The sequence below is a fragment of the Tenrec ecaudatus genome, chromosome 1 (genome assembly GCF_050624435.1).
Source record: "Tenrec ecaudatus isolate mTenEca1 chromosome 1, mTenEca1.hap1, whole genome shotgun sequence".
NCBI lineage: Eukaryota > Metazoa > Chordata > Mammalia > Afrosoricida > Tenrecidae > Tenrec > Tenrec ecaudatus.
Window position 1 is genome coordinate 56,236,043 of NC_134530.1, and position 18,693 is coordinate 56,254,735.

At 56.9% G+C, this 18,693-nt stretch overlaps 2 protein-coding genes across 4 annotated transcripts; one reads left to right on the forward strand and one right to left on the reverse strand.

The window, feature by feature from the left end:
* The first annotated feature begins 2,074 nt into the window (after window positions 1-2,074).
* HPCA (hippocalcin) lies at window positions 2,075-7,808 on the forward strand. Of its 3 annotated transcripts, XM_075553692.1 has the most exons (4): window positions 2,075-2,230; window positions 5,591-5,596; window positions 6,568-6,673; window positions 6,765-7,808. In XM_075553692.1, the coding sequence occupies exons 1-4, from the start codon at window positions 2,075-2,077 to the stop codon at window positions 6,860-6,862; spliced, it is 366 nt and encodes a 121-aa protein (XP_075409807.1). In that variant the 3' UTR covers window positions 6,863-7,808. The 3 variants fall into 3 exon arrangements, with proteins under 3 accessions (XP_075409807.1, XP_075409804.1, XP_075409805.1); XM_075553689.1 differs by lacking the exon at window positions 5,591-5,596 and having other exon boundaries at window positions 2,075-2,452; XM_075553690.1 differs by lacking the exon at window positions 5,591-5,596 and having other exon boundaries at window positions 2,075-2,234; window positions 6,566-6,673.
* TMEM54 (transmembrane protein 54) lies at window positions 7,551-13,396 on the reverse strand. Its single transcript, XM_075553688.1, has 6 exons — window positions 13,231-13,396; window positions 10,658-10,851; window positions 8,699-8,758; window positions 8,419-8,607; window positions 8,169-8,303; window positions 7,551-7,813 (listed from the first exon to the last, which is right to left on the reverse strand). Exons 1-6 carry the CDS (start codon window positions 13,244-13,246, stop codon window positions 7,739-7,741), a joined length of 669 nt encoding a protein of 222 aa, XP_075409803.1. The 5' UTR covers window positions 13,247-13,396; the 3' UTR covers window positions 7,551-7,738.
* Between the last annotated feature and the right edge of the window lie 5,297 nt (window positions 13,397-18,693).

Below are 18,693 nucleotides of genomic sequence, written 5' to 3' on the forward strand. Positions count from 1 at the left end.
CCCTGGTGACCCAGTTCCTTGGACCTTGAGGAGGGGAGCAAGGGACACACGCCCCCACCCAGCCCTACGCATTTCCTCAGCCCTCTCCCACACACTTGTTCCGCGGGCCCTTAGCCTGGGGTCGAAGAGGCGGATCCTAAATGGAGGGGCTCCAACGTGCAGAAGCACGCATGTGACAGCCTGCTGAGGACACATAGGTGTCCCCCCCACACACACACTGGCATGGGGCATACCTGGTCTCACACGCACACGCAGTGCACATGCACACGCATGGACGCAAACGCTCCCGGAGACACATACAATGCCGAGTCGGGGACCTGCGTGTGTGCAGGCAGGGGCACAGGCACGCTCACGCCCACCTGCCTGTGCAGAGCTCTGCAGACAACAGGAGCCCCCTCACCCTGTCCCACTCGCAGCCCCAGCCTGGGGGGCACCCACCTGCACTCACCCCCGCACTCTGCACTGAGGGGACCTTTCTGGACTCGGTGGGGGAGGAGCGAGCAGGCTAGGAATCTCTTTAGCAGGGGGATCCCAGCAGGTCCAGGAAAGGCTGCAGCTCCCCCTCCTGGGACCTGGCAGTACCCCTCAGAGAAAAGAGAAAGATGGCAGGGGTGCCTGAGGGTCCCACGTGCCACTAGCCATGTGAGAGGTGTCTGCATGTGAGTTGGCGTGTGACAGCATGTGTGAGACATGTGGGGTCGTGGGCTGCTGTGTCTTTATGCACAGGGGATGGGAGTTTTGTGTGATGCTGGGTGGCAGTATGTATGCACTGTGTAGCAGAGGGAATGTTGTCATGTATATGGGCATGACAACCCATGGGTGGGTGTGGGCTGCTATGTGGGTGGCAGGGGACTCCGTGTGGGCTCAGTAGGCTGTGTGGCAGGGTATGTATCAGTGTGCATTTTTTTCGCACAGTTTTGGTTGATGGTTGGCATCAAGTTCACTCTGTCTCATGGCGACCCCATGTGTGCAGAGGTGAACTGACCTCCTGGGCGTTCAAGACTGTGACCTTTTGGAAGTAGATCACCAGACCTGTCTTCCCAGGTGCCTCTGGGTGAGCTCAAACTGCCAGCCTATTAACCAGTGAGCTGACTAACCTTTCACTGGTTTGCATCACCCAGGGACTCCTTTTGGCCTTAAAACCAAACCAAACAAAACCAAAAACTACTCACTGCCATCAAGTTGATTCTGACTCATGGCCACCCTCAAGAGCAGGGTCAAACTACCCCTGTGAGTTTCTGAGACTGTAACTCTTTACAGGAGTAGAAAACCCCCTCTTTCTCCTGCAGAGTGGCTGGTGGTTTCAAACTGCTGGCTTGGCAGTTAGCAGCCCAACAAGTAACCAGCATGCCCCTTCACATTTATATGTGCACGCACTATTCTAAGTGTTTCATATGTATTGCCTAATTAAATCCCACCCGAGTCCGGTGAGGGCTACAGTTACTATCCCTACTTCACAGATGTGGCACACAGAGCTTCGGAGCTTGTGCCAGGTCACAGAGCTGGTAAAGAGGCAAAGCTGGGATTCAAACCCAGGTAGTCCAGCTGCAGCACCCAGACTGGCACCTCCCGCTTGCTGCCTCTGGCCAAGTCCACTTGGGACAGTGGGGCGGGGGAAGGAGGACCAGAGGAGCCTTCTGCACTGCCATGGAAAGCTGTGAGGTGCTTTGAGGTGAGGCAGGTTGATTCCTCTTATCTGTAAAATGGGGCTAATCCCCAGTGTCTACCCTGGGGAAGATGAAAGGACATGGCTTGTAAAGGCTCGGGTGCTGGAACGTAGTAGGGCCTCAGTAAAAGGGAGCACCCTTCCATCCCTCCCCCTCTGGGTCTACTCTCTGGGAATGTGTAGGGTGTGGGGAAAGGGTGTGGAGCAAGTCTTAGAAGCAGGCTGTGGGCTGGAAGCTCTGCGACCTTGGGCCAGGCAGGCCCTCTCCCTCTCTGGGTCAAACAAGAGGCCAGGGCGGCTGGTGTCTAAGGGCGTATCTGAAGTGGTATCAAGGCTCAGGGGAGCCTGACCACCTCGTTCTGTCCCTTAACCCCCTCGGGGATCCAGGTGGGACTTGGCTCAGCAGCCATGGGCAAGCAGAACAGCAAACTGCGGCCCGAGATGCTGCAGGACCTGCGCGAAAACACGGAGTTCTCGGAGCTGGAGCTACAGGAGTGGTACAAGGGCTTCCTCAAGGACTGCCCCACGGGCATCCTCAACGTGGACGAGTTCAAGAAGATCTACGCCAACTTCTTCCCCTATGGTGACGCCTCCAAGTTTGCCGAGCACGTCTTCCGCACCTTCGACACTAACAGCGACGGCACCATCGACTTTCGGGAGTTCATCATCGCTCTGAGCGTAACCTCGCGAGGCCGCCTGGAGCAGAAGCTCATGTGGGCCTTCAGCATGTACGACCTGGACGGCAACGGCTACATCAGTCGCGAGGAGATGCTGGAGATTGTGCAGGTGGGTCCTGGGCGTCCCCCACCCCCCCAGTTCAGCATGGGCACGGCCCGGGCCCAGCCTTGATCCCCACTACTCCTGTTATCCTCTCCACAGCCTGGGCAGGTGGGGGTGGGAACTACCTTACCCCCCATTTAAAAACCAACCTGCTCACCAACTCTTCACTAGGACGTGACTTCCAATGCCTAAGAAAAGCTGTGGTGCACTCACCCATGCCCGGCCCTTTTCCGAGACTCACAGACGGCCCATTCGCCACTGTTACTTGTTCATTTTGTGTGTGTATAATGTTTGGTGGTTGCTCCTGAACTTGACTCCCTTTATCCCTGTTTGCTCCAGGGTGTATTTCCTAAGAACGTGGACATTCTCTTACATAACCTATACTATAATTATCGAAGTCAGGATATTTAACACAGAAAGAATGCTATCACCTAATATACAGGCCATATTCCAATTTTGCCAATTGTCTCAATAATGTTCTTCATTGAATTTGCCCCCCACCCTGGTTTAGGCTCACACGCTCCATTTAGCTGTCCCTTTGTTGTTGTTAGTTGGTGTTGATGGCGACCTCCTGTAGAACAGAAGGAAACATTGCCTGGCCCTATACCATGATCTGGGTCAGACATACCTGTCTTTTAACATGTCTGCCAAGCACAGGCCTGCTATAGTTTAGTGGTTCTCACACTCTAGAGGAAACAGATACTCAGAGGCGTGAGGCCACACAGCCTGTGAGGCCCTCATGTGGCTCCACCATCCGAATTCCATCTTAATAACCCCCTCACCCCGTCACCTCCCAGCTGATTTGGCTCAGGGACCAGTCCAGGCTAGGTACTGAGCAAGGTGCGTGTAGCCATGAGCACGGTGCAGCCTCACAAAACTTGAGGATCACTCTTGAGCTCAGAGGGGAAGTGCCTTGCCCAGGGTCCCACAGCACACAAGTGGAGGCAAGCTCAGATCTCTCAAAAGGGAGGGTTTGCGTCCAGTTCAGGAGTCAGTCTCCATTCAGCGAGCTCATTTATAAAATGGGACTGCTGCTGCTGCCCTTGCAGGAGTGGGGAGGAGTTATGGGGCTCATTGGAATGCTCTCTCTTAGTGCACTCTGTAAGTGTGACTTGAACTAGTTTTATTTCAAAAGTCTTCTGGAGAACCCACGGATTGAGTCTGGTATTGGAGACTGCCCGGGCTCTGCTTCTATTTTCTTGCCCACTTTTCCCTTGAGTCTGTTTCTTCACCTGTAAAATGGGGATGTTTGCCCCTACTTCCCAAGGCTATTTGGGCCACCCTATAATTAGTACATGAGAGATTGTCGTCGTCCCCCCCCCCCCCCCGCCGCATCCGTACACCCTCCACTCTGGCCAGAATGGCTTTGCCTGCATCCCTGAAATGGACTCTGAGGAATCCTGCCATGCAGCTTCACCCAAGCTCTCAGCACCCTCTGCCTCTTCGACGTCCCCCTCCCGCCCGCCCGATCCCTAGTGCCCTCTTGCTGAGGATCTGGATTTGCTCATTAGCCAAAGGAGAATGGGCTGCCTTCGGGGGGATGCTCTCCTCTAGTGCCTACAGAGGTGTGTGTGTGGGAAGTCTTATTGGTGTTTTAGAGAATCCCATTGCCAGGTTTGCTGGGCGGTGTGACACTCTGGTGGCAGGATTAGGGTGGTGGGGGTAGTGGGGGAGCACTCAGGACTGGGCTGCAGCGGATGCCAGCTCTGTACCACTCTCAGGGATGTTTTAGGACTTGAAATGGACCTGTCGCTAGAGGAGTCACATTGGCCAAATCGGCCCTAGTCTGTGGGCATTTCAGGGACCCTTCCTGGCTGGCCTCTGCCATCTAGGCCAAGGCTTTGCCAGCCGGGCAGCCCCAGACGACCGGTGCAGACAGAGTTCTGATTAATCACAAGTCGGCTCCAGTGAAACAATGATCGAGCAGCAATTCCAACCAATTAATGAGGAGACCCAGGAGAGGAACTGTCACTGTCATGAGGGCTATGGTCTTTCAGTCACTTGTACCAGGTCCTTCTTGGGACCTAGCCCTGCACCAGGCAGTGGGCACACTGGGGAGGAAGAGGCCTGTCTCAGCTTTTTTGGGACCCCCAGCTGGCGGGGGGAGAGGTGTGCAGCCCATCATTGAATTGGTCAGTGTGGCCTGTAGTGTGGGTCAGGAAAGCCTGGGGATGTGGTCATGATGACAGTAGCTGCAGTGTGTGACCACTTACCCTAGGGCCAGCTGGGTTTTGCCATTACCTTCCTTAGTCCTGTGGACAAGCCTGATTTCTGGCAATATGATCGTTCATTTCCACTCACAGATCAGGAAATGGAGATTTAGAGGTTAAGTACGTGTGAGGAAGGCTACCCAGCAAGTGTGTAGTGAAACTGGATGCCATTCCAGGCTGTTTATCACCACCCCACACTGCTAGGCATCCAAGAGGGAATGGGTTCCAATCTTCGCTGTGCCTGGCTTCTCACCTGGACAGTGGGCATCAGGGTCCTGCTTTGTAGGGCCATTAGCATGTTTTCAGACAGTACAGAGACCTGGCACAGAGATGCCGGGCAATCAGTAGTGGGCTGTGATCATCTGTCTGAAAATCCCAGGCTTAGGGTTTTCCATGGCAGAGAGCTTAGTAGGGGCTGGAGTGTGAGGTGCCTTGAATGTGGACTGGTCACTATACTGAGAGCAGTGGGCAGCGCCAGTGGCTTGTAAACAGAACCTCTTCCAGGTTCCAAGCACTGTGCTGGGTTCTGGGGAAGTGGGCTAGGCAGCCATGGTCATTCCGTATCCGAGTGGTGGCCCGCCACCCCCCCCCACCCCCCCCCCCCCAGCTCCTCAGCAGAAGAGGCCTGACCATCAGCTCCCATAAGGCACAGCCCCTAAGGGGTCCTTCAGGGCCCGTGTCTCCGAAGAGACCCTCAAGGACACACAGCAGTCCTGCCTTGACACGCTCACTTCCACATAGGCAAAGCCCAGGAGCTCCTTGCCCAGCCTGGGTCCGAGCAGTCTTTGAGAAAGCCCGAACCGGGAGTGGGAATAGGCAGAAGGCGCGTGGGGCAGCCTCCAGAAGGAGCGAGGGGCGCTGGCAGGCCTGCAGGGAGGCCTGCCTGCAGCGGGCGCGAGGGGGCGGTCGCTGGGATGGGGAGGTAGCAGGGGAGATCCGCGTTTGGAAAGAGCTTTCCTAGGCAGCGTGGGGGCGCAGGCCTGAGGGAAGGAGGCCGGAAGAGACCCGTGCGGAGGCCGAAGTCCTAAGCTGGATCTGAGGCTGAAGCAGGAGCCTTCTTGGAGGAGGTGCTGGGGGAAACAAACTAGAGGGAATTGCAGCTACCGGTCCGGTCCGGTCCTTCTATTCCAAGGTGCCGGTACCCAGTCCCTTCCACAGACCAAGCCTTGTGTACATCCCGTGCTGGCAGCCTTGGGGGCGGGCCCCGGCGCTCTGGCACGTGCCCCACCCACCGCCCTGGGTCAGGCGGAGCCCAGGCTGTCCCGTGCCAGCAGGGCCTCCTTTGCACAAGTTGCATAACGCCCCGCCCCCTCCGGGCCCAGTTGCTGGGGCCCCTCCGGCTCTCCCCCTGCAGGTTACAGACGGCTCTGCAGCCTAGTGTTCCCCTGCGCTGGGCGCCTCGTGTTGCCCAAGGGAGCGTGAATGGAGGGAACCCCCAAATCACTGTCATCAGAGCCCATTCCAACTCACTGCGCCCTTATACGGGCAGAATAGAACTGCTCCTCGGGGTCCCAAGGCTACATCATTAGGGGCAGCCAGCCTCGTCTATCTCCGGGAGAAGCAGCCGAGTTTGAACTGCCGATTTTGGGGTTAGCTAGCAGTCCGTCCTTGCTTGGTCCACAGCTCCTTGCTGGACCCGTGTTCCTGAAAAGCAGTCCGAAGCCGGTGACCCGGAAGCTGCGGGCCTGGCGTGGTCCTGATCCCCACTGCCCACCCCCGGGCTCGTCCTCTCTGCGTGCGCGCCTCCCCCCAGCTCTACCTTCCTCCTGAGCCTCCGAGACCCCACCCCGGCAGGGGTTCCGCCAACCTCACTGCATGCCAGGGGTGCTTTTGGATCTCGGTGGTGGTGAGGGGTGGTGGCTCCGGCCGGCCCCTTCTCACTCCCTGCCTTCCCCACCTCCCGTCCCCCAGGCCATTTACAAGATGGTTTCGTCCGTGATGAAGATGCCTGAGGACGAGTCAACCCCGGAGAAGAGGACGGAGAAAATCTTCCGCCAAATGGACACCAACAACGATGGTGAGGGGGCGTGGTGGGCGGCTGGCTCCCTCCAGTCCCTCTGCCGGCAGTAGCCTCCTCTCATCAAGGCCCTCCTGTCCCTGTCCCGCAGGCAAGCTGTCCCTGGAGGAGTTCATCCGCGGGGCCAAGAGCGACCCGTCCATCGTGCGCCTGCTGCAGTGCGACCCCAGCAGCGCCTCCCAGTTCTGAGCCTGAGGGTCGCCCGCGCTCCCCTGCCTTCACTCCCTTTTGTCTCCCCAGGGCCCCTAGGGTCTGCACTGTGTGTGTGTGTGTGTGGGGGGGGGGCTTGGAGAAGGGAGCCTTGCAGTTAGCATTCCACAATCCAAGAGGCCACATCTCTTTCCCTAATGATAGACACAGGCCCCTCAGTCAGCACCCCCATCTTGGTATCATAAGCCCCTCTCCCCCCACACACATACACCAGGCACCTGGAGGCCAGACCTCCCTCCCCTATCACAGGCAGGCTCCCCAGCTGCAGGGGAGGGGAGGGCCTTGCCCAGGTGCCCCAAGTGAGGAGTCTGCCTTCCGATTTGAGGGGAGAGGATTCCCTGGGTGAAAGTTTGAGGAAGAACTTTCTGGAAACCACCCTTCCCTTCAGGGGGCCTCAGCCCTTTTTGCCCTGAGGGCCATGGTGCAAAGGAAAGTCTCTCTGCACCCCACCTGCCAATTAGCCCTGGACCAACACAGCTCAGCACAAACAGACCCACGGATCCTTGGGTATATTAGGTCTCTCTCTCTCTCACCAACACAGGCCCACAGGCAGATGGGCAGGTGGCCCCAGAGCCCCACGCACAAGCGTCCCATGTGGGTTAGAAGCACAGCCCCTGGCCGGACCCACCCTCCCCACCCTCCCCGCCCGCATGCATCCACATGGAGCGTCTCTGTTCTTTTTAATAACTTCTGAATAAAGTCTCCTCTCAGTGCGGTGGGCTGGGTGGCCCGGGAAGGGGACTAAACGCCCCACCTGGGTGCCCGAGTGTCCACTGAATCCTCTTGGGCTGGCCCCAGGGTCCAGTTCAGACGTGGTCTCCGGCCCTGTGTCTCGGACTGGGTGAAGCATCACCCTCACAGGGTCAGTGGCTCTGCGCTGGTGCAGCTCAGCAGGTCGTGGCCCTCCATTGGCTCCGGGCCCTGCTGCATCTGCAAGAGACAAGAAGTTGCCGGGCCCACTGGGTCTGTGTCTCTTCCTCCAGGATACCCAGGGAATGGGGGTGTCTGGGAGGACCCCAAAGGCAAGACCTAAGGCAGCCCCTCAGAGTGGCCCCAATTCTAGTCCAAATATTCTTCTCCCTCTTTCAAGACGTCATCCTGGATCTTGGGTGAGTCTGGCATCGGCTGTGTGACTCAGCCAAGTGGGCTCCTTTCTGGGCCACCACACCTTGCTCCTTGGTCCTCAGGGTAGTGCTGGGGGCAGGCAAGCCTGGCCTCTCTGGCAGGGGCTCACAGGGGCTCTGGGGCAGCAGGGAACAGGAGTGGGGCAGCAGGTGGGTCTTACCGGTCGGAGGCTACTCTTTCCCCACCAGGGCCTCAGTTCCAACAGTTGGTGAGCCAGCTGGGAGCAGCGCACAGCAAACACGCTCTCTGCCACGCAGAATACCAGTGCGATGCCCCACAGACACAGGCTGGAGCTCTGTGGCCAGCACAAGGACACGGGAGATGACTGTCAGGCTATGGAGGTCAAGGGTGGATCCCACGATCTCTTCCCTCCCCATCCCCACCACCTAGTGCCTCATCTCTGTACTCACGTAAATGCGTGTGGGGTCAAAGGGACAGTTAGGTGCGAGGGCCAGAACTTCAGGGTTCCCAAAGGTGCAGGAGGCCAGCAGTGCCCGGCCCTGGGTGGCAAAGGTCACAGCCATCGAGGCCAAGAGGCCGAGGGCACAGGTCAACGAGAGGAGGGCACAGGCCACACTTGAGCTGAACACTGTCCAGCGCTGGAAGGGGAAGGCCAATGGGCATCAGCTTGGACCACCCTGAGGTCACTCTTACCAACAGCTTCCCCCACCCCCCAGAAGCACCACATACCAGGGGGATGCTCGGAAGGTATCGGGACAACACGATGGTAGCAATGCCAGAGGTAATGACCTGTGGGGAGGCTTGAGTCAGTCCAGGAGGGAGGGGGGCCGGGCCACACTCTGGTGAAGTTTCTACTAAGTCAACTGGGCCCGCCAAACCACCACTCCCTTCACCCCTGCAAGCTTCAGCCTCATGGGCTCTTCAGAGTCTAGCTGCCACCCAGCCCTGGAGCCAGGCCTCTAAAACACAACCGCTCCCAGCCTACAAACTTCCATGACTTCCCATTGCCTCCAGCCTCGGAAACAGGGATCTGCGTAACCCGAGTGCAGGAGCACAGGACAAGTGTGGGAGATTTGGGGTAGGCACACACACAAGAAAGAACTGGCAAGGAGCTGAAGCAAGTGGTCACTTTAAAACAGAACCTGGACATTTAATGGAGCAGGATTCAAAATGCGTGGGAATATTCTAAAAGCGTCCAGGCCCTCCAGGAGCTGGCCCTAGTTCCATCAAGTTCTCCCCCGACTGCCCTGGATCTGGGGACCCCCCTCCCCTCCCCAGACATACTCAGAGCTGGTGCATGGGGTCACCCACGTGCGACCACTCACCAAGAACACCTGTCCTCCTCTACCTGCCAGCTCCTGTAGCCCTCCTTGCTCAGGTCTCTTTCTAGCACTGGCGCCCTCTGCACCAGGAGGAGGGCGACGACTTAGCCCAACAGCTGCCTTCTGCTCTTTGGGACTCTATCCTACCCGGAGCAGACCCCTGGGAGATGTCTCAGCAGTTACAGTGGGCCTTCCTGAGTCCAGGTCCAGCCATGCCTTTAATTCACTGACCAACCTGCCATGTGTTAGTGCCTTGGCACCTCTGAGCTAAGTCCTGCTCTGCAGAAGGGACACTGGCTTTAGGCACAACTAGGTTCAGATTCCCATTTGGTGCCTTTGTCTCTGTAGGAGGATAGCCGGGTCCCTGAGGCCTGGTTGTGTTCTCCGTAAAAGGGGGTTAGCAGTGTCCCTGGGAACAGTGAGGATTGACGGGTCAGACCAAGTTCACCCCCGGTGAGCCACCCAGCCCTGAGCTCCCGGCCCTCCCTGCCTTCTTCACCACACAATAGCAGTAAGTGTAACTCCATTCCACACTTCTGCACGGCTCAGCCCTGTCGCGCATGGCTCAGCCCTGTCCTGCTGGGGCCTCGGAAGCTTTGTCACCCAGGCCTGGAGGCTGGTGTGCTGTCTGAGCTGCATTCTGCAGGAGAGGAAGCAGCTCGGAGGGAGGGGTGGGAGGGTTGGAACTCCATGGCCCCTCTGCGGATGGGCAGGAAGGAACTGGTCGAGCCGGAGCATGTCCGGTCCCTTCATTCGCATGGTCACTAGAGAGGTACAGCCATTCAGCCATCAGGACCACCATTTATCAAGCACTGACAGCAATGCCAAGCCTACTGCCAAACTCCTGCCAAATTCCTTTTTTCCATGTCCCCAGAATAAATCTTCCCTATCCCCACCTCCACACCTTTGCACACGTTATTTTCTCAGCTTGGCATGCCATCCCAGCTTCCTTTCCTACCTGCCAGCCCCAGCAGCTGGGCCCCACACCTAGATCATGGTAACTGCAGCCCATCTGCCAATACCCAGCTCAGGGACCTCCACTGCTGTGAAAACCACCTGGGCCCTGCTGTCCAGGGGCACCTTAAGTCACTATCGTCATCCTAATCCCAGCCCATAGAAGCAGGCAGTAGCCAGACTAGGCGCTATGCTGGCCCCTCAATCCCACCAGGACCTCCTCAGGTGGGCACTGCACTGACTCCATCTTACAGACAAGGAAGCCAGAGTAAGGAGCGGCCGAGAGTGCCTGGAGCAGGTGGTCAGGAGCAGGGCAGAGTGTGTGCAGGTCTCTGTTTGCCCACCCCAGGTGCTGGCTGGGGACTCTTCAAAGGCCTTGCAGCCCCCTCCCCAAAGCACCGGTCCACAGTACCACGATGGCAGAGGTGACTGAGAGGATGTTGACCACGCAGTACTGCAGAGCCACGGCATCATGGGGGGCAGCCACGTAGCGCAGCACTGTGCCATGGAGCAGAGCAGCCGCGATGAAGCTCACGTGACCCAGCACCACCTGCACCAGCCCCGTCTTCATCAGCACCTTCCGGAAGTCACCCACGCTCAAGCCACCTGTGGGGGAGAGCTGTGTTGTGCCGGGTCGTGGGTGGGATGCACCCCTGGGTGGAGGGGGAAACCGAGGGGCCTGGCAGGAGAGGTGGGTATTGGGCTCTATTTATAGATGACTTGGGACCAGGAATTTGTGTTGTCTGAGCCTCAGTTTCCACAAAGACATTCTTAGGGTGGCTTCTGGAAAAGTCCTCAGGAGGGGCAGGTGACATGAGACTGGAAAAACACCCAGGTGGTACTTAACAAAGGAGAAGTAGTTCTGGTTGGAAGGACTCACGGTACAATGGTTGCGTGCTTGGCTGTGGGAGACAAGACCTAGTGGTCGGCTCCTGTAAAGATGTTGACTCAGGAAACCCTTCTCTTGTCATATAGGCTCACCGAGTCAGACTCAGACTCGATGGCACACACCAGCCCTGGCCAATGTAGCCCGAGCACAGTCACACCCCGTCCCTGGATGCTTGCGTACTGCCATGACGCTCAACAGGTTTCAAGGGAGCTTCCAAGCGGAGACAAACTAGGAAGAAAGGCCTGGAGATCTAATTCCAAAAATCAGCCTGTAAAAACCCTACGGATGACAATAGCCCAATCCCATTGTGCACACTAACAATAACTACAGTTTAGCTAAGGTACAGACATATTGGCTAATACATGGCAGGGTCAGGATTTGAACTTGAGTTTCTGGCTCCAGGTCCCATGATCCTTCCACTAAGGCCCTGTGCATCAACTCATTCATCCATGTGTTTCTGACACAAATGCTCACTGCTCACCTGTGCGGTGCCAGGCCCTGGCGAAGAACAGCAGACTGGGGGGCGGGTGTGTGTGTGGAGGAGCAGGTACCAAGGAGTCCATGGGGCAGGGATAGGGTCTGACAGGGCTTGGTACCAGTAGCTACTCAACATACAACTACTGTGTTGCCTCAAACTTAGGGAACTCCAGACAAGTCCTGGGCTTCTCTCATCTGTAAAATGGGAAGAATAACACTAGAGCTCGACTTCTAGTTGGAAAAGCTGGGAAAGGTAAGCTCTCAGGGTAGGGGGCACTGGGCAGGCCGACGGTGGTGATGGGAACAGGGGCCAAAAGGACTCAGGCACAAATTCTCTCTGAGCAGGAAATGGCTGCCCATCTCTTACCTGCGAACTTCTGAGAACAGGAAGCAGGCTGTTCCAGATCTGCTCTCTGGCATTTTCTCACGAGTCTTGGCTCAGCCTCCATGATACACACCATGGCAGTCCCCTGAGCCCCTAGCCCCTCACGCTAGCCAGGCCTCCAGAATTCAACACCCCCAACTTCCTGGAGAGGCTCCTTGTGGGACGTGACTTTCAGTCCCTTCCTAGACCTCAGGAGGGTTGGATTGTATTTCATATGTGAGATGTGTGATTACAAACAAAATCATGCAGCAGTCCCCAAGGAGCTCATCCACAGACCTGCTCCGTGATCTTGCACCTGTTTCTCCCCATCTGTAAAGCCAGGAGGGGTGGTCTAGTGGGGTCTCTGAGCCCCCTGCCTGCAGGGCCAGCTGGAGTGAGCCCCGTCTAGAAGTCCAGGTGTCTACGTGGAACAGCCTTGTACAGATAACCTACTAGCCAAACAGGAAAGGGCCTGGCAGCTCCATCCCAGTGGCCAAGCTCACCTCGCCCTATCCACCCACCCACCTGGCAGGCCAGACACCACCCAGCTCAGGCCTGTGCTCAGCAGCAGCAGCAGCCTAGGAGCAAGGTGTGGGTGAAATTTGGGGGCCCTCCTGGTGTCGTGTACCTGTTACAATTCTTGGACCGTGCTGAACATTTACCAGAGGGCACAGACTCAGCTTCACGCCTGTCCTAGGAGATGGGAGCCACTGCTCCCGTTTTACAGATGAGGAAACTGAGGCTCACAGGTCTCTTGGCTAGACCGCGGATTCTCACCAGAGCTGCTTGATGCTCAGAGGCAGCATCGGCGTGCCCAGGGGCTTGGGGAGCGGGCACGACAGGCTGCCCCCTGCTGATGGTCCGGTTTGGGATGGCCAGACCCTGAGGGCCTTGCAGAGGGGGAGGGTCTGCAAGGGGCAGCCCTTTGTGAGGTGGGGAAGCCAACCCCTCAGAATCCTTGGTCCCAGCTCTCCCCGCTCGGCTCCCCTCTGGCGCCCGACCCGCTCCTGCACTAGAAAGAGCCGTAGGGGAGAGGGGCACAATCGGACTCCAGCGGCCGCGGGCGGCCTCCATCCGACTGCCGGGGAAACTGAGGCCCGGAGAGGGAAGTAGCTGGCCCCAGGAAGTTAAGAGGCGGAGAAGACGGCCCAAGCCCCGGGGTTTCGGGCTCCCCCTTCAGTGCTCCGCCCGGGCAGGAGGATTTGGGTCGGGTCGGGGCCTCCGGGGCGCGGCCGAACCCGCCGCCGCCGCTCACCCAGGCGCAGACACATCTCGGCTCCTGCGCGGGGTCGCCCCGGCCGGCGTCAGCGCGGCTCCGGAGGCTGCGGGTCGCCGCGGGGCCGCGCTCCCATCCTCCGCCCGTGGCCGCCGGCCTCCGGCCGCCGCCGCGCCCACTTCCCGCCTCCGGCCCGGCTGGGCGGCGCCGCCCCGCCCCCTTCCCGTCGGCCCCCGGGAGCCCGCGGCTCGTTTGCATCCCGGGCCGGTCCGACCGGCTGAGCGGCCTCCCGCCCCGCCCCGCCCCGCCCCGCCCGCTGAGTCAGACCCCGGCCCCGCCCCCCGCTCCCGCGCGGGGCTCGAGTCCGCCACCCCAGCGCCTAGCCCGCCCCCCTCGCGCTTCCCCAGTGACCTCTGCTGACCCCGCCGAGACGGCTGCACTGGACGTTAACCGTGCTTTACCTGACCTCACGGGCACGTCCCGCCGCTTCCTGGGCCTCCGTTTCCCCGCGGCCAAACGGAGGAGGAGATTGCCCAGGGTGAAGCTGGCGAAGCCAGGGGGTGCTAGGAGCGGGGCGAGCGGCTGTGGGCGATGGGAGGGGGACAGGGTCTCTCCTCGACCGTTCTGTGGCCTTTGTCCAGTCGCTGCCCCTCCCTGGGCCTTACTAGACGGGGAGAAGCTCTGGATGGGAGGCTCAGGGCGCGCGTGCTGAGATAGATGCTATACTTCTCCCACCGGAGATGGGCCTCCATTTCCTCATTGGAAAATCAGGGCCAATAAATGGGCCGGGCGGGGAATCTGCACACACAGGATGAGAAAGCAATTTGAGCCGCTTTTAAGGAGCTCTGGCAATGTCGAATGTACTGGATGCCAGTGGGTTCTCGGGCTTTGATGTTACAGTGGTTAAAGGGCTGGTAACTGAAGGTCAAGGTCGAGGTCTGGCGTCCTGGGAAAAGAGTTACAGCCTTGGAAACCCTGCGAGTCAGAATCTATTTGATGGCCATCGGTTTTATTTTGTTTGTCGCTGTGAAGTGCAGTGGAATCAGTTCTCTCACTGACCCTGTGTCCCATAGGATAACACGCTGCCTCGTGCTGTTTCATCCCACAGTTTTGGCTATGTTTCAGCCTACTGCTGCTGCCACTGTGTCACTCCATCTCCTCCAGGGTCTTCCCCTTTTGTTGACCTTCCTCTTTACCAAGTGAGGTAGTTATTGTGCCAACCTGGCCGATTAACACATGTGGGGTTAATGGAAGGGTGGAGGGATAAATGGCTCAGTGAGCCTCACCTTTCTAGTTCTCAGGTCTCTTGCTTTATGATGGTCAGGTCAGGTTGCAGCTGCCTTAGTCAGTTCCCTGCTTCAGCTGGCAAGGCTCACTTCCTGCAAGACATTCCTGAGGAGACGCCACATGGACCTACCCCGATGCAGCCCTGGGTGCTGGAGCAGCCGTGTGGAGACCCCTGCCAGCGCTGAGATGCTTACACATTCACTTTCCTCCTGCAGTCGGCATCATTGCATCTGCTTTGTGAGATGGAGGAGGACTTTGTAGACTGGTGTTGGACCTATGGGTTAATGTTGAACTTGTGGGCTTGGGCAGCACTGGGTTGGGATGTTTTCTTGATGTGCACTTACCCTTCATATAAGACTCTCTCTTATATATGAGTTTCTGTGGCTTTGTTTCTCTAAAGTGCCCAGACTAACACACCAACCAAGCGTGATGTGCCTTTCTCCTGGGACTGGTCCTTCCTAATATCAAGACCCTCGTAAATGAGATGCAGCCTCAACCTCCTTGCTTCTAAGACCATGCTGGCTGCGAACACGAACTTATTCATTCTTCTGTCAGTCCATGGGATACCCAAGATTCTTCTCTAGCACCGTAATCCAAAGGCATCAGTCTTGTTATCTTTCTTGTTCAGTGTCCGGCATTCCCACGTACAGGAGATGGTTAAAGATAACCCCCTGGCTTGGGTCGGGCTACCTTAGTCCTCAAGGTGACATGTGGCTTTGTTAACACTTCAAGGAGGTCTAGGTCCTTTGAGCTCTTGGCTGTGGCTCTCACCGAGACTGGGGACCCCAGTAAAAGAAAATCCTTGACCTCACCATTTTCTGTTTGTGACGATGTCACTTATTGTGACAGTTGTGAGGACTTTCTTTTCTTTGGTCTTCAATCTTCAGTCTTAACTGCTTCCCATCCTCTTCACGTTCAGCCCGCAAGGTTGTGGCATCTGCATCTCTCAGGCTGGTTGAGTCGTCCTCTGATCTTGACGTCATACACCATTTTCGCAGATGCGTTTGGGCTTCTGGTTAGGATATCCCTGTAACGCCTGAATGTTTAATTTCAGGAAAAATTTATTTGCTTTTATTCTTTACTTTCACAGTTATCAATATATATATAACAACCAAAATATATTAAAAAACAAAATTTGCAATGTTTTAAAAATTTAACCAAATTGTCACATTTGTCCATGGATTTGTAATAAATGTCATAATTAAATGTTACGAAAACATCACGCTCGGCATGCTAGGGATATGTTTCTGGGCAGGCAGTGGGTGAGCCGAGCAGGAGCATGTAGTGTCTTTTTTTTTGGAGGAGCGGCCGTTGCACTAAGCTTGGCTGTCCATGACTGCCTTCTCTGAGACGCCTTCCCTGAGTGTGTTTGCTCTCGGGACTTCTGAGGGAAAACTGACCCACCTGCTGCTCCCCTGGCTACTGATTCTTAGCCACTTTGGCCTCCTGAGCTCACTGTCTTTTCTCTTCCTTATTGCCAAGGATCAAAGTCCAGCAGACTTGGGCCCAGAGCCCCACCTCTGCCCTGAGATTCTGGAAAGAGCCTCAGGCCAGAATTTTGCCTAATCCTTTATTGAGGTCTCCAGTTTATTGAGACACCCTGGCAGCGCTCTGCTGCTCCCTGTGCCTCAGTTTCCCCTTCTGTCAAGGAGGGGTAAAAATCGCCTTCCCTGCTTCCCTGACTCCTGAAGTTCAAATGGGTTGAGAGATAAAAAAGTGGGTGGAAACCAAGCCAGAGAAATAGTAGTAATTCCTTCTGGAACATTTATCAACTAGGTGTGGCCTAGTATACCAACACAGGTGCATGGTCCCCCCACCCCCCAACGTGGCCTTCCTGCTGTGCTCAGCTGGGGAGGTAGGTCCAAGCACCCCTCCACTCTATAAAAAGGCTCCCCGCCCCCGCTGATTATAAGAGCAGTACCTTTGTCAATGTTTACAGACCCTAGCATATTCTATTTCCTGTATGCAGGTGGAGAGATGAGGAGCCCCGGTGGTGGGGCGAGTTAAGTGTTGGCCTGTTAACCCCAAGGCTAGCGGTTCAAGTCTACCTGCTGCTCCTCTGGAACAAGATAAGGCTGTCCGCCCCCCCGGGGAAGGTTCACAGCCACAGCCTCTGGAATCTGGTTAAGGGCAGTGTGTCTCAGTTTGGTTTGGCTGTAGGGAGGGAGGGAGCCCTGGGCCTACAGCAGTAAAGTGCTCAGCCTGAGGAAGGAAGGTGTGGCAGTAAGACAGCCCTACAAACCCTGGGGGTGTTCTGCTTTGTCCTACTACTGCGTTTCTAGGAGTCAGAATGGATCAGATAGAATTGGTTTGGTTTCGTTTTGGGCGTAGCTAGATAGCTGCTCTCAAGATAACTCCAAGTCATGCATGGCAGCAGACGCTGTCGCCCCTCCTGCATCCTCATCGCAGTTTGCTGGTATTTTGACAGGCATCCTTGTGGCTGTTGTACCAGGTCATCTCGCCAGAGGCCTCCCCTGCCCTCGCTGGCTCTCTCCTTGACCACACGCAATGCCCCTCCTCTCTGGCAATGGACCTTGCCCGATGAAGTCTCCCAAGCAAATGAGTTGGAGAGCGTTCTGCTGTGACGACGCATCAGGTTTTCAGTGACTCCGTTTGGGAAGTCGATCCACAGGCCTTTCTTTCTACTGCGTCTTGACCTGTTCACCGTGGGCAGCCCTCAGGGCATTCGCAGTCGTGGCGGCACAGCTTCCAGCATCACAGCGCCATGCCAGCCGCCGCCATGTGGCTCACAGACAGGGGCGGGGGGGGGAGGGGGGGCAGGGGGGGGAGGGGGGGCGGGGAGACACACCTGAGTGGGGAACCTGAGCTGCCACTGCTTCCCTGGGAGAAAAGGTCCTTAAAGGGGACTTTAGCTGTAGCTTTACATTGACGAGAACATCTCCATTTAGAACATAAACAGGACAAGACAACAAGACTGGATTCTGGATGGTGTGAAGGCTTGAGCAGGAACGTGCCAATAAGGTGTGGAGGCCTCTAACTTGGGATTGGTTGGTTTTGCCATGCTTGAGCAGGCACGGAGAACCCTACCATCATCGAGGAAGAAGAGCCACCCAGCAGAGCCCTGGCAACGCCTCTACATGACGGGGAGGCAGCAGCAGACGGTGACATGGAGCTCCCCGCTTTCCAGTCCACGGACTGAGTAGAGCTGTGTGCCGTCCAGCTGGCTGGCAGAGGCTGGTTGTGGAGTGGGATGCCCTTTGGGCATTTATCAGCTCAACGGAACACTCTAACGAGTAACCCAGCAGGGCAGAGGTCAAGAGGCTGTGTGGCTAAGAGGCTGAGGACCAGAGTCATGCCTGCAGGAGGACAGAAATACTGCATCCTTGTAATGTTTTCTGACCCTGGTTCGTAAACCGTGGGGACTGTCTGAGTTCCGTGCGGCTGTTGCAGTGGTTCTTGCACTCAGCAGAGGAGCCGAGGGAGGGACGCTTGGTGTCTGAATCACATGGAGAGGGATGGCGAGTGGAGGCATGTATGACCTCTCCCTCATCGCTGGGCGGATGTGCGGCCGGTTCTTTCTTCCCTCTTGTGTAGCGGAGGAGGTCAGACGTGGCCCCCACGCTATCTCCTCAGGGCCGAAGGAGCCCTGTGACATAGTGTTTATATACACAGTGGGCTGCTAGCCGCAAGGTCAGCTCTTTCAAGCCACCAGCCTCTCCATGGGAGAAAGGGCTTTCTACCCCGGTAAACAGTTACACATAATTCACAGGGGGCACGTCTACCCCAGCCTGCTGGGGGTCCCTAAGAGTCAGCATCCCTCAGTTCTGTTCTTGAAGTGCCACGTCGCCTAAGGGAAAGCACGTGTGTAGTTGCTTGCCTTGCCGTTGAAGCAGCAGCTTTTAGCGTGGAATGCCATTTCCACTGGAGAGACAGCAGATGGAGGAGGAGTAGAGGCCCCACATTTGCATAACATCCTGCTCTCCAGTGCTGCCCTCTGCCCTCTCCTCCCACTTCCCACCACGACCCACTGACCTCCCTGGCACTAAACATATATTGTCTGTAGCCAGTGTGACCCGACGATGATACATAATAAGATCCAAACCGGAAGGAGGGAATGATATCAGAGCTTCCACTGTGAATACCAGTTTGCAGAAGGCTGTAGGTGCCAGTGGGCGCCCCAAATCCATTCACGTGGATTAGGCCTCTGGTGAATCCCCTCTGGCCATAGAGCAAGGCTGTGGATAGCCTGCTATC